Source organism: Lycorma delicatula, chromosome 1 (assembly GCF_047948215.1).
Source record: "Lycorma delicatula isolate Av1 chromosome 1, ASM4794821v1, whole genome shotgun sequence".
NCBI classification, from domain to species: domain Eukaryota; kingdom Metazoa; phylum Arthropoda; class Insecta; order Hemiptera; family Fulgoridae; genus Lycorma; species Lycorma delicatula.
Genome location: NC_134455.1, coordinates 344,454,848 through 344,467,974, shown reverse-complemented (window position 1 = coordinate 344,467,974; position 13,127 = coordinate 344,454,848). Strand labels below are relative to the sequence as shown.

General features: G+C 46.4%; 5 protein-coding genes across 5 annotated transcripts; 2 read left to right on the top strand and 3 right to left on the bottom strand.

The window, feature by feature from the left end:
- Positions 1 to 4,658: 4,658 nt before the first annotated feature.
- LOC142334385 (histone H2A) lies at positions 4,659 to 5,251 on the top strand. Its single transcript, XM_075382365.1, has one exon. The coding sequence runs from the start codon at positions 4,698 to 4,700 to the stop codon at positions 5,070 to 5,072; it is 375 nt and encodes a 124-aa protein (XP_075238480.1). The 5' UTR covers positions 4,659 to 4,697; the 3' UTR covers positions 5,073 to 5,251.
- Positions 5,252 to 5,846: 595 nt separating this feature from the next.
- On the bottom strand, positions 5,847 to 6,481 carry LOC142334414 (histone H4). Its single transcript, XM_075382394.1, has one exon. It carries the CDS (start codon positions 6,357 to 6,359, stop codon positions 6,048 to 6,050), a length of 312 nt encoding a protein of 103 aa, XP_075238509.1. The 5' UTR covers positions 6,360 to 6,481; the 3' UTR covers positions 5,847 to 6,047.
- A 107-nt stretch (positions 6,482 to 6,588) lies between these two features.
- LOC142334375 (histone H3) lies at positions 6,589 to 7,164 on the top strand. Its single transcript, XM_075382355.1, has one exon. It carries the CDS (start codon positions 6,662 to 6,664, stop codon positions 7,070 to 7,072), a length of 411 nt encoding a protein of 136 aa, XP_075238470.1. The 5' UTR covers positions 6,589 to 6,661; the 3' UTR covers positions 7,073 to 7,164.
- A 1,033-nt stretch (positions 7,165 to 8,197) lies between these two features.
- On the bottom strand, positions 8,198 to 8,931 carry LOC142334363 (histone H1-like). The gene has a single exon (XM_075382341.1). It carries the CDS (start codon positions 8,858 to 8,860, stop codon positions 8,261 to 8,263), a length of 600 nt encoding a protein of 199 aa, XP_075238456.1. The 5' UTR covers positions 8,861 to 8,931; the 3' UTR covers positions 8,198 to 8,260.
- Positions 8,932 to 12,016: 3,085 nt separating this feature from the next.
- LOC142334401 (histone H2B) lies at positions 12,017 to 12,965 on the bottom strand. Its single transcript, XM_075382381.1, has one exon. The coding sequence runs from the start codon at positions 12,872 to 12,874 to the stop codon at positions 12,503 to 12,505; it is 372 nt and encodes a 123-aa protein (XP_075238496.1). The 5' UTR covers positions 12,875 to 12,965; the 3' UTR covers positions 12,017 to 12,502.
- Positions 12,966 to 13,127: the final 162 nt, after the last annotated feature.

Here is a 13,127-nt window from a genome sequence, read left to right as displayed (position 1 = left end):
GTGGCGTTCCTGACGAACCACGGAGCTCCAAAGATCGTCCGCAACGCTATGTTTTGGACGGCCTCGATCTTCTTTTGAAGCGAGGAGCTCAACACTGCCCCCCATGCCGGGTAAGCATATGTCAGAATCGGCAGTACGTACAGCCGAAAAATGAGCAGCTTAGTTGCCAGTGGGTACGGGCTGGCACTGTTCAGCACTGGGTATAGCGAGGCTCTGGCGGCCTTAGCCCTTCGGGTCGCATAATTGACATGCTCGTCGAAGGTAAGCCGCCTGTCCAACACCACCCCCAGGTACTTAACTGTTTTCTCAAAAGGGATTTTCTCCCCTGAGATTTCCAGCTCTCTGGTCGGTTTTCGTGTCTTGCATGTGAACATCACGGCCACCGATTTTTCACCGTTGACCCTGATTCTCCACATGTCGAGCCACGGTTCCACTAAGTCCAGCTGCCTTTGGAGCCTCCGGACCGCGTAATCCACATTTGCGGATTCGTAGAAATATGCCGTGTCGTCTGCGTAAAGGGCCGTTTTGACCCCTTCCGACAGCGGCATATCGTTCACGTACAAAGTGTACATGAACGGGGAAAGTACTGCTCCTTGGGGAACCCCAGCGGTTATTTCTCTGGTAGAGGAAATCGTTTCCCCTACGCGCACGACAAAATGTCGGTCTAGTAGATATGACCGCATCAGTCTGACATAGCGGTACGGGATCGCCGATCGCGCTAGCTTATAAAGCAGCCCGCTATGCCAAACTTTGTCAAAGGCCTTGGCCACATCCAGAAAAACGGCTGCAGTCACCCGTTTCCTGTTCAGGCCTCCGACAAGGTCATCTATTATTTTTACCAGTTGGAGGGTAGTTGAGTGACCCTCCCTGAACCCAAATTGCTCGGGCCGCACTTCTCCCTCCATGTATCGCCTCAGTTTTTCGAGAAAAATCCTCTCGAACAACTTAGACAATACCGGTAACAGGGAGATTGGCCTATAATTCCGTGGGAAAAGTAAACTTTTCCCCGGTTTGGGTAAACATACGACTTTGGCCGTTTTCCAACAATTCGGGAAATATCCAACGTACAAAATGGACGTGAATATCACCGAAATTGCTGTAATCACGGAGGCCGGTATGTTCCGGAATGCACGGGCGCTGATCCCGTCGACACCCGGGGCCTTGTCGGGGCTTGTGGCCTTAATGGCTGCGGAAACTTCCGCTTCAGTGACTTGGTCAATCTCTAGAGGGGCGTCCTCCACCTGTGAGAAATAATCTACAAGAAAGGATTCCACCTCGGTTGTGTGCTCGTCGTTCGGGGAGGGAGGGGGGTTTGGAGTGAACTGCTCCTCCAAGGTATCGGCGAATACCTCGGCCCTCTCCGCCTCCGAGTATGCAAGAAAACCTCGCTGCCCCACAACCGGATGGCGAGGCTTCTTCCCTTCTCGCAGTCTCCTGTTCAACCTGAACACCGAGGAGATGTCGTCAGAGACCGAGGCGAGGTATTCGTTCCACGAATCCTCTCGATGGCTTTTTAGCAGTTGTTTTACCCTGTCCGTTTGATTATAAAAGGCCCGCTTATCAGCGGGGGACAGGGTGATTCGATATCTCCTCCTCAATCGTCGTTTCTCCGTTATGGCTTCGGAGATATGAGGAGGGAGGTCGTTTCGAACAACTGCTCGAGTCTTGGCCGATGAGCTGCCTGCCAGGGCCTCGGTCATTGACGACGTGACGCGCCCGACAGTGTCGTCGATTTCCTCCGGGGTGTTCAGGAGCTCAGGATTTACCGGCCTGTACTCCCGCTGGAGGGTTTCGTAGAACCTTTTCCAGTTAACTGACCTTCGGGGTATAGGCGGGGGATCTCGGCCACCCCCTGCCTGACCTAGTTCCAACAGGACAGGGGAATGGTCCGAGCTGAGGTCTTCTATCGTTTCAATCATGAATGGGAGGGTACCCCCCTTCATGACTGCGATATCCAGCACATCAGGCCTACATCTGCCTGTTTGATGCACGAACGTTGGCACCTCAGGGCCTACGACGACCAAGCGGCGGGCTCTCGCCCTTTCGTACAGCAATCTGCCATTTGGATTTGTCAGATTGCTGTTCCATGACACGTGTTTGGCATTGAGGTCGCCCATGAGTATCATGGGCCCATCCCAATTTTCCAGCACGGCATCCAGATCTGCGCCGGTTACCGCGTCGTTCGGCTTGCTATAAGCCGAAACCAGCCGATACACCGTGCCCAGATGCTCCACATGCACACACGTTTGCTCCATCACGTTTGTATGAAGAACAACGCGCGTATGCATGTGGCGTCTGTGGACTAAAACCGCAGTTCCTCCAGAGGAGCGAGATCCGGGTCGAACTGGCCTATCCGTCCTATATGTAAAATAGTTCCGAAGGGTCAGTTGCTTGTTTGGGTTCAAGCACGTCTCAGACAACAGTATCACGTCTATCAGTAGATCCTCGGCCAGACGGCATAGTTCCTCCGTCCGGCCTACTACTGAGTTGGCGTTCCACTGCAAGAGTCTGAGGGTGGGCCTAACCATACCTGGACAGTACAGTCATGAGGCACTCTATTAAGGACTGAATACAGTCCTTCAGAGATTTTGCCTGGAGCAGGCGTGGCAAAACCATCATGATATCTGGCAGGATATCCTTCACTGTCATCTGTGACAGGAAGTCCCTGCCAGTGGTCTCCAACGGGGTAGCCGGTTTCGGATTTCCGCTGGGGGTGCCTTTTGGCGCGGCCGCCCTTTTGGTGGGGCGCGGGGCCACAGGGGCCGCGGTGTTTTTAACAGCCTGCTTGGCCTTCCCAGCCGGAGCAGGCTTTGCCTTTCCCGTCGAGGAAGGCTTGGCCTTCTTCGCCGGGGCCGGCTTTGTCGCCGCCTTTTGTTTTACCACCTTCTTGGTGGTCGCCGCCGGTTTTGGCTTGGCGGGTGTTGGGGAGGGTACCTCCCCTTTTTTCACCACCGCCTTGGCCACAGGTGCCGGCACCTCCGGTTTGGGGGCTGATATTCCCCCACCGGCAACACGGGCCCAGCTGCGGCCGTCAACAGTCGCGGGCTTTTTAATACCCTTGACCCTGTTGACCTGCTCCTTATAATAAGGGCAGCCCCGGTAATTGGCCGGGTGAGGCCCCTTGCAATTAACGCATGAGGCTGGTTCCTCACGCGGCTTAACGCATGTGGCAGTGTCGTGGTCCCCACCACACTTGACACATTGCTGGGCCCTCTGGCAGTAATTGGACGAGTGTCCAAATTTCTGGCATCTGTGGCACTGGGGTGGCCCCCCTCGTGACACAAACGCAGTCACTGCGACCTTGCAGTAAAAAAGACTGCCAAGGTCGTAGATGGTACGGGCCGAAGGGGTCCTTTTAAGGGCCACAAGGCAGGTCGGGGTTTCCCGACCGTCCCTCGTGAGGAGCTTCTTAGCTGAAACTACCTCATAGCCAAGGGAGGTCAGTTCCTCCCTTATTTCCTCCGGGGCAGCCCCATAGGGGATCCCCCGTATAACTACCTTCAGCTCCCTATCCTTCGGGAGCTGAAAGGAGTGAAAGGCGATTCCCTTTGAGTGCAGGAAACTCTGCACCGCCCGGTAATCCGCCTCGCTGCCTAGCTGCAGCCTGATCGACAGCCCGGTGCTTTTCGCCACCAGGCGTCCCCCGATCCGCGACTTAATATCGCGCGCTAACGCTGGCCACTCCTTTGGGCAGTCCAGCATAATTGGCGGGATTTTCTCCCGCCTGACGGCAGCAGGCTGTGATGGGGCCCCATCACCAGCCTGCGGGTTGGCGGCTGCTGCAGCCTTGCTGCAGCCCGCTACGGGCTCCACCTCCATGGGAGGCGCGGAGTTCCGGCGTTTCTGGCGCTTCCTAGCGCCGGACCCGCTTTCCTCTCCACCGTCGGACAGTTCCGGGGTGGGAGAACGGGGTGGGGGAGGCCTTATTTTTCCTTCCATGAAGGAGAAAATAAAACACCAAAAAAAATAAAGAAATTAAAATTTAAAATTAAGTCTTATGCTAGCACTACACTTCCTGGAAAACACTGACAAGAAATACAAAAGAAGATATAACCTGTAGACCTAAATAGGTACAGATTAAATCTAACAATTTAAAATAAAATTATTTTATAGCTATCACAATAGTTCAATATAATAGGCTATTAACCTAATGTAATACTAATGACTTCTTAGAAAGTTCACTTTACATTTTGAATAAACAAATAAAAGAGAAATAAAAGATTATGCTATTCTTAACTGAAAGCAGGTAGCTGGCGGCCCGGCTGGTGTCCTCGCAGACCCTTCTCACATTGTCTGTCGACGCAGGTAGAAGTCCTGTTGAACACCTGGCTAGACTGGTAACGACTCACAATTCACAGAGCACAAAGAGATCCTTCCACAAGCAAAGCCAAGGATAGAATCCCCCTCCCTGGACCAATCGTGTGGCCTTCATTAAAGTTTATATATAAACTTGGCGGACCGTATAGGAAACGCCAAAATTGCGGATACCGTTAACTTTTAAGGTGCCCCGACCAATGGCGGTCGAGGAACCGAAACAGCTGGCTGAACTGACCAATCGAAAGGTTTCGCCGCGACGACGGCAACGGTGAGCCCAATAGTGGTCGGTGCTTGAAACCGTAAATAGAGTCAGACCGACGGCCGTCGGGTCATTCCTTCGTGTTTGTTCATTCCAAGTTCACAGCAGCAGCAGCCAAACGATGTCAGGTCGCGGAAAGGGTGGTAAAGTGAAGGGAAAGGCAAAGTCGCGGTCTTCCCGCGCCGGTCTTCAATTCCCGGTGGGCAGAATCCACCGTCTTCTCAGGAAGGGCAACTACGCAGAACGTGTCGGAGCGGGCGCTCCGGTCTACCTGGCTGCCGTCATGGAATATTTGGCTGCGGAAGTATTGGAGTTGGCAGGAAACGCGGCCAGGGACAACAAGAAAACTCGTATCATCCCGAGGCACTTGCAGTTGGCCATCCGCAATGACGAGGAGTTAAACAAGCTTTTGTCCGGGGTCACCATCGCACAAGGTGGTGTCTTGCCGAACATTCAAGCCGTGCTTCTGCCGAAGAAGACCGAGAAGAAAGCTTAAGAAGCGCTCTAATCACCGGTCCGATACTTCACAAACAATCGTCAGACAAATTAAAACGGCCCTTTTAAGGGCCACCATGTTTGAAAAGGTTTAAAAAAAAAAGGCTTGTTGAACTGGCGTGCATAAATGATGATTAAATTCTTTTAAAGTAAAACAACACACAGTTGGGTGGATGTGGATACATACATATAAATAATACATACACATTTAAATTAATTTCCCCCCTACATACATAGTTAGTATAATAATAGAGGTTGTAAGGTAGGTCCTGGTGAGAACGTACTTTTTAACCGCTACGAACCTGTTGAGGTCCCAAACATATATATATATATATATATGCACGAATGCGGCATGCTATTTATTTTTAATCACCGTTCACACCGGCCGGTCCGTCCAAGGGAATGAATACAAAAAAAAAAAAAAAGAAGAAAATCAATCAATCATATTATATTGAATGGGAAGTTAACAACAACACATCGTACAGTATACTACTACTACTACTACTACTAACTAACTAAGAAGTTGTATTGCTTGTGTACCTTCCTTCTTCAATTTTCGTAAGCTCAACAACAAACACAAGTACAAAATGTAGTAGTTATTGTAAATTTCTCTCTCTTCCTTAGTAGTAAGTAGTGTTCTGACGACGATCCACATGGATATAAAAAACCTACACGCGGATTAATTCATTTTAAATCTTAAAAGTAAAAAAAAAAGTACACACACACACACATCATCAATCATCATACATATATATACTTCTTTTTTTCTCTCTCTCTCTCTTTTGCTGCCAGTCAAACAAATATTTTATCTCACAGGTAAGGTAAAAGTAAATTGTATCATCAAATTAATTCTTCTTCTTAGTTGATGATGATTTACACATAAAGATAAGACTACTATTTTATTAACCTCTTGGTTGGTGGGTGGCCCTTAAAAGGGCCGTTTTAATATTCGTAGACCAGCGGGAACGGTGACCGCTTAACCGCCGAAGCCGTACAGAGTTCTGCCTTGCCTCTTCAGCGCGTACACCACGTCCATGGCGGTTACAGTTTTCCTCTTTGCGTGTTCGGTGTAAGTGACTGCGTCTCTGATTACGTTCTCGAGGAACACTTTAAGTACTCCTCTGGTCTCTTCGTATATGAGACCTGAGATACGTTTCACACCGCCGCGGCGGGCCAGACGCCTGATGGCCGGCTTGGTGATGCCCTGGATGTTGTCTCGCAGGACCTTGCGGTGACGCTTGGCTCCGCCTTTGCCCAAACCTTTACCTCCTTTCCCGCGACCGGTCATAGCAGCAGCTTAACTTCAAATGACGAGCAAAAAACTTGTTTCTCAGCGAGCAGGTCAGTCGATCTGAAGCCGCCGTCCCGGTATCCCTCACTTTTATGCTCTCTTAAGGCCGCGTGATTGGGCAGTCGAGGCGGCCAATAGGAGCGGCCCATTTTGACCAATCACGTGAGACCGAGCCGGCAATAAATACCGGTCCCGTTTACTTTCTAGGGCATTGCTTTCTGTGCATCCGAACAGGAGGTCTTAACAGCGTGAATTTGTAAACCAGCAGCAGCACCGACTAGTTATTGCCGTCAGGAAAAATGGCCCGTACCAAGCAGACCGCCCGCAAATCCACCGGTGGCAAAGCTCCCAGGAAGCAGCTGGCGACCAAGGCGGCACGCAAGAGCGCCCCGGCCACCGGCGGCGTGAAGAAACCTCATCGCTACAGGCCTGGAACTGTCGCCCTCCGTGAGATCCGTAGATACCAGAAGAGCACGGAGCTACTCATACGCAAGCTGCCGTTCCAGCGGCTGGTACGTGAGATAGCGCAGGACTTCAAGACCGATCTCCGGTTCCAGAGTTCCGCCGTCATGGCTCTGCAGGAAGCCAGCGAGGCTTATCTGGTCGGGCTGTTTGAAGACACAAATCTGTGCGCCATCCACGCCAAACGTGTGACAATTATGCCGAAAGACATCCAGCTGGCTCGTCGTATTCGCGGAGAGAGAGCTTAATTTGAGGTGGCGTATACGTACGGTCCGCGCGCACTACTACCATCATATTCAAAATCTTTACAACGGCCCTTTTCAGGGCCACAATTTTTAATGCGAGGTTTTTTAAATGTTGTGGTTGGTTCTTTTTTTTTTTTTTTCGGCCGAAGAGAAAAGAAAAAAAAAAAAAACCACCAATGTTATTCTGTTTTCCATATATATAAAACTGCAAAGAAAAAATTATTCCAATATTCACAACCCAACACATATATATATATATATATAGTAGTAGATAGAGAGAGTATAGTAAAATAATGATAATTTTCTATCTTCACCGGGTTGGGGGTTGTTTTCTTCAATCAAAGAAGGAGGGCCTGGCTGGGCTGGACTTAGAGGTACAGACAGGGTTACTTTCGGTGGGAATTTGGGGGAAAAAAAACACAACCAACAACACCCCCTATATTATAATAAGTTCTTTATTTTGTTTGTCATAATTTCATATATATATAATATACATATATTTCTTGCTGTTTGTTGTTTTATTTAACCACCCACCGAGTTCAGAGGCAATTGCCACCATATATATATGACGGACGATGAGAAAGAAGGAGGAGTTAGCGTGGCGGGAGGGAGGGAGGGAAGGTTAGAGAGAGAGAGAGAGAGAGAGATTGATGTGTGTGAAAATTACCGGGATTCGAAGCTCCCGTGTATGAAAAAAAAAAAGGGGGCCGAGAGCCGCCGCCTACACACATATAATATATGGCGGCATACATAATATATATGCCGCCGGCCCGGCATACGGATTTTATGGGAGAGATGAAAATATTTGTGTATGTGTATAATAACACAAAACAAAATAATACAAGATCGACCCGTTTGTGCGGGGGGGTGTAATTTACTAATAAATAAAAATATAAAAGTTCCAAAAAAAAAATCTCTCCTGTATAATTATAAATAATGCCTATCCGGGGGGGGAGAGAGATATACTATACTACGGACGGTCCACACGTTCCGTCCGTGTGATAATTTAATGACGGACAGAGAGGGGATCTTTGTCCGCCCCACTTTTCTTTGGCTCGGCACAGCACCGAAACATGATGAGGCAAAATATTATTTTTACACGTATAACGAAAAAACCTCATACGTTGGTGGCGGCCCTGAAAAGGGCCATTTGTTAATAATTTACGTACAGTAAAATAATAATTTTACTGTTTACTTCTTCTTTCCAGCGGCTGCTTTCTTGGGCGACTTTGGTTTCTTCACTGCTGCCTTCTTCGGCTTCGGAGACTTTGGTTTCTTGGTCGGCGGCTTGGACACCTTTTTCGCCTTCGATGGAGACTTCGGTTTCGGGGCGGCCGCCTTCTTCGCAGAAGCGCTCTTCGGTTTGCTGGCTGCTGCGGCTTTCTTCGGTTTCGGCTTCGGAGCGGACGGTTTCTTAGCCGGGGCGGCTTTGCCTTCGCCCTTCACTGATATCTTGAAAGAGCCGGACGCTCCTTTACCTTTCGGCTGCGTGAGGGCGCCTGCCGCGACCGCCGTTTTCAGATATTTCTTGATGAACGGGGCCAACTTTTCGGCGTCTACCTTGTAGTTGGCTGCTATGTACTTCTTTATCGCCTGCAGAGAAGATCCGCCGCGCTCTTTGAGACCGGCGATCGCCGCGTTGACCATATCGGCTGTCGGCGGGTGCGCCGGCTTAGACCTCGGCTTCTTCGAACCGCCTGCTTTGGATGCCGCCTTTTTCCCTGGAGCTGCCTTGGCCGGAGTTGTCGCTGTGGCGACGGGAGCTGAAGCTGTAGCGGTGCTGTCTGACATGATGATGATGATGATGCTGCTGCTGTTGCTGTTGTGCGGATCGGATGATAACGCTGGTATGAAACGGTATATATCCCGTAAACCTAAAGCCAATGGAAAATTATTACTATATACGTTAGTTTGGCGGACTTTAAAGGGAGCAGCGACTTTGGCTGCTAGCACGTCACCCCGGCCATCACTGAATCGTGCTTACACCGTTCGTTCGGCGCGCGTTTTCTCCTTTAACTTGCGATCTTTATCGACGTACACGGTTCGGTTTCGTAAACGACATTCCGGGCTGCAGTAGTGACGAGCTAAACGTTAGATTTCAGCCCGTACGGGAGCTTAAATGGTACCGAAATCCCGGACACATCCCGAACCGGCGTGGTCGCACCGCCGTAAAACCGTTTAAAAATCGTAAATACCGGTGGCAATATTTGTATATAGCACCCGCGTCCAAGTTAAACATCCCGTTGTTTCTTTCGATTCGTTTTTGCGACGATACGTGTGCGAATTCAATCTTTTTGCGATGTATATGTCCGAGCGTCAAAGTACGACGGTTAGACAACATCCCCATCACTGTTTTCATACACAGTAATAGTTTTCATCGGATTCTATGCGATTATTATTAATCTGACGGATATAAACTAATGACGGTCGTACGGTAACTTTCAGTTTTTCTATAACATCAACCGTTGGGGGAAAATAAGAGTGGGATAAAAATAAAGTAGCTCGAATTATACGTACGCTTTGCGTTAGCCTGAAGTGAAGAGAGAGACTCCTGCCGGCCGACCCGTTTGCACAACGCGCGATATGCAAGCATACGATTGTAGACGTGTAGACGTTTGGACGTGTTTGACGTTAACAGGAGCGCTGGAAAGAAAAACAAAAAAGATATAAATCCAAATTAAAAAAAAAAAAAAAACAAAACAAAAAACGTACATACAACAATTCTGCATAAATACAAAACATATAACCGGTGGTTTCTGCCCCACTCGGTATATATATATATATATATATATATATATATATATATATGTCACATACACACGTACATGCGCAGGCTTACGGGCACAGGTTAATGGCTTAATGTCTTACGAATAAAAAGCGTCGGGGAGGGAAAGAAAAGAAAAAAAAAACCAAAAAAAAATTCGGGCCGCCTCTCTTAACCGACCGGACGCGAATCACTTTTGCATTAAGTTTGTGTTTTCTTTTTTTCGCTGTCCGCGTACATTTAATACACGTTTAATTAAAGATCGGTCGGTCGCGCGGTTTTCGTTCACGTTAACAAGAGTTAAGTGTACCCGGACCCCTTCCGTACGGTAATTTTAAGGTACATTCACTTCAGGTTGTATACGTATAACTACGCCGCCACCAAGTACATTTGGAAAAATGCGACCGAAGATCCGAATTTCATTGAAATAGCCGTTGAAATTTTATTTATTATTATTATTATTTATTTTTTTTGTCTTTTTATATATACATCTATCTATCTATCTATCTATCTATCTATCTATCTATCTATCTATCTATCTATCTATCTATCTATCTATCTATCTATCTATCTATCTATCTGATTTCATTTGTTCCGATACTCGGAGATTTCGCCGTTGCATGGAGTATAAAATCATAAAATGTAATTTAATAAGAAAAAAAGTAAATAATAAGAAGACCGCCCCTACCTACCGCAGGCATTCACTCACTCGGTCGTTCTTTCCCACTCACTCACTCACTCACTCACTCACTCTCTCTCTCTCTCTCTCTCTCTCTCTCTCTCTCTCTCTCTCTCTCTCTCTCTCTCTCTCTAAGGCTAAATAATATGTCTCATGTTGGGTTGTATTGTAACGTGGTTGTTGTACCCTGAAAATCTCATCTAATTATCTTTAGCGGTGTTGTGGAAACGTTTTCTTATATCCTGGAAAGAAAAAATGAAAATTATTTATTGAAATACTATATCACATTAGGATAAATTTTTATAACCTTTTTTTTTGTTGGTTGATATTTATTAGATTTTCCTAAATCTAATTATGCATACAGCGCCTTCATCGCTTTCACCATAATTAAACCGGGTTCTCTGCGACATAAACAAGACGGTTGTGAAATGAAAGCGGTTAATGGTATATTTCAATTATATATATATATCACGCAAATTAACGCCATTTATTGTGAAATGTGTTAAAAATATTAACGCTGAAAAAAAAAAAAAAAGAAGAAGAAACGACGTGATGACAACAAAGTTGTTTTTATTCACTTTCTCCTAGCATTGGTTGGTTATTCTTGAATATTGGAGAAAGATAGTATATTAAAAAATCTTACAAAATAAAAAACTCCATTTTATAATATAAATTCTGGTCGGTTGAATTTTTTTTTTTTTGTTTAATTTACCCAAAGGAAATTATGTGCCCCACCACATGCAGATATTGACCCCAAACCCCTTTACCAACCAGCGAATTGCCCCATCCACGCGAGTCTATGCCAGGTTTCATGGAAAGTAAATAAAATGAAAACTTAGCGGAACATTTATGGTCACTTCTATTATACGAGCACTTAAATTGAATTTATTTGATAAATAGATCAATTTGTATGTAATTAAAGTTATTTTTTACGATTTTTTTTGTTTTTGTTTTACACATCAGTAATCAATCTCTCTTTTAATGTACAAGTTCAGGAAATCGATTAATCTAAATTCAGGAAAGCAGTCTAATTATTAGAAAATCAGCTATGCTTTGCCGTTATGTAAGTAACGGCTTGCAAAACACAAAAAAAAAAAAAAATGAAACAGTATTATGATGAAGATGAGTAGCAGTAGTAGTAGTAGTAGTAGTAGTAGTAGTAGTAGTAGTAGTAGTAGTAGTAGCAGTAGTAGTAGTAGTAGTAGGCGGTGAAGAAAGAAGAAGAAGAGGAGGAGGAGGAGGAGGAGGAGCAGTAGTAGTTAGTTGGATTTTGAAAAGTAACCGGAATCTATCATCCCGTTTGTTAGTGTGTATTTTGTGCAATGGCGCGCACGCGCTACCACTCACTCGACAACCGCCCCTACCTCAAGGTCATTCCCTGTGTGTGTGTGTGTGATGGGTAAGTAATAATAATATGTCAAGTGAAATGATTTTCTGGTTTGCGGCGGTTTTTTTTTTCGCGGATAGCGGGCGGTGGGGGGTGTTTGAGTTGTTGGTGCGGTATAATGCCTGCCGATATCAACATTTTTTTCCAGATAGCTCAGTATACATGCAATTTCTTCATTTTGAGTCAACAACTGCAACGTAGGCCGGCGCCAGAAAATAAATTTTTTTCGCAAATTATAATTGAGGTTAAAAACATTATTTGTTGCGTTCTTTGCTTTGGGCAAGATGTGTGAATTTCCCTCCCCCCCCTGAAACCATGGTAACGAAGCGTTTTAATTACACTTACACATTTGTTCATTTTTTTTTTTTTACCTTAAAGGAAAACTGCAATAGTAAGGTAAGGAAAATGTTTTTTCTTTTTCTATTTACATATCTCGTGTTACGGAGTACATACATTTTATTATTTATGTACATAAAAAAGCAATTTATATGCCTGTACAATAAGCAAAGAACCAAAATGTTTTTAACCTCAATTATAATGTGGTGGCCCTTAAAAGGGCCGTTTATATTTAGTACATGGCCTATTGTAACCAGCTCCATCCGCTTACTTAGAGCTCGTGTATTTGGTTACGGCCTTGGTGCCTTCGCTGACAGCGTGTTTGGCCAATTCACCGGGCAACAGAAGCCGTACGGCGGTCTGGATCTCCCTGCTGGTGATTGTGGACCGCTTGTTGTAGTGGGCGAGCCTGGAAGCCTCGGCCGCGATGCGCTCGAATATATCGTTAACGAAGCTGTTCATGATGCTCATCGCCTTAGAGGAGATGCCGGTGTCAGGATGGACCTGCTTCAACACTTTGTAGATGTACACCGCGTAGCTTTCCTTCCTCTTGCGTTTCTTTTTCTTGTCTCCCTTGGCGATGTTCTTTTGCGCCTTGCCGGCCTTCTTGGCCGCTTTACCGCTGGTCTTAGGTGGCATGATGCTTTGAATTTGGTGGAACGCAGGTACGGAAGGACCTATTTATGATAGAAATCGGTATTTTTGCTCCCAATAAGACCGGCCCGTCGAAAAGAAATTCCCTTTTCCCACGAATGACGAGGCTGCAAACAACGTATGGCAACTTGCCGACCAATCGTGTGGCCTTCATTAAAGTTTATATATAAACTTGGCGGACCGTATAGGAAACGCCAAAATTGCGGATACCGTTAACTTTTAAGGTGCCCCGACCAAT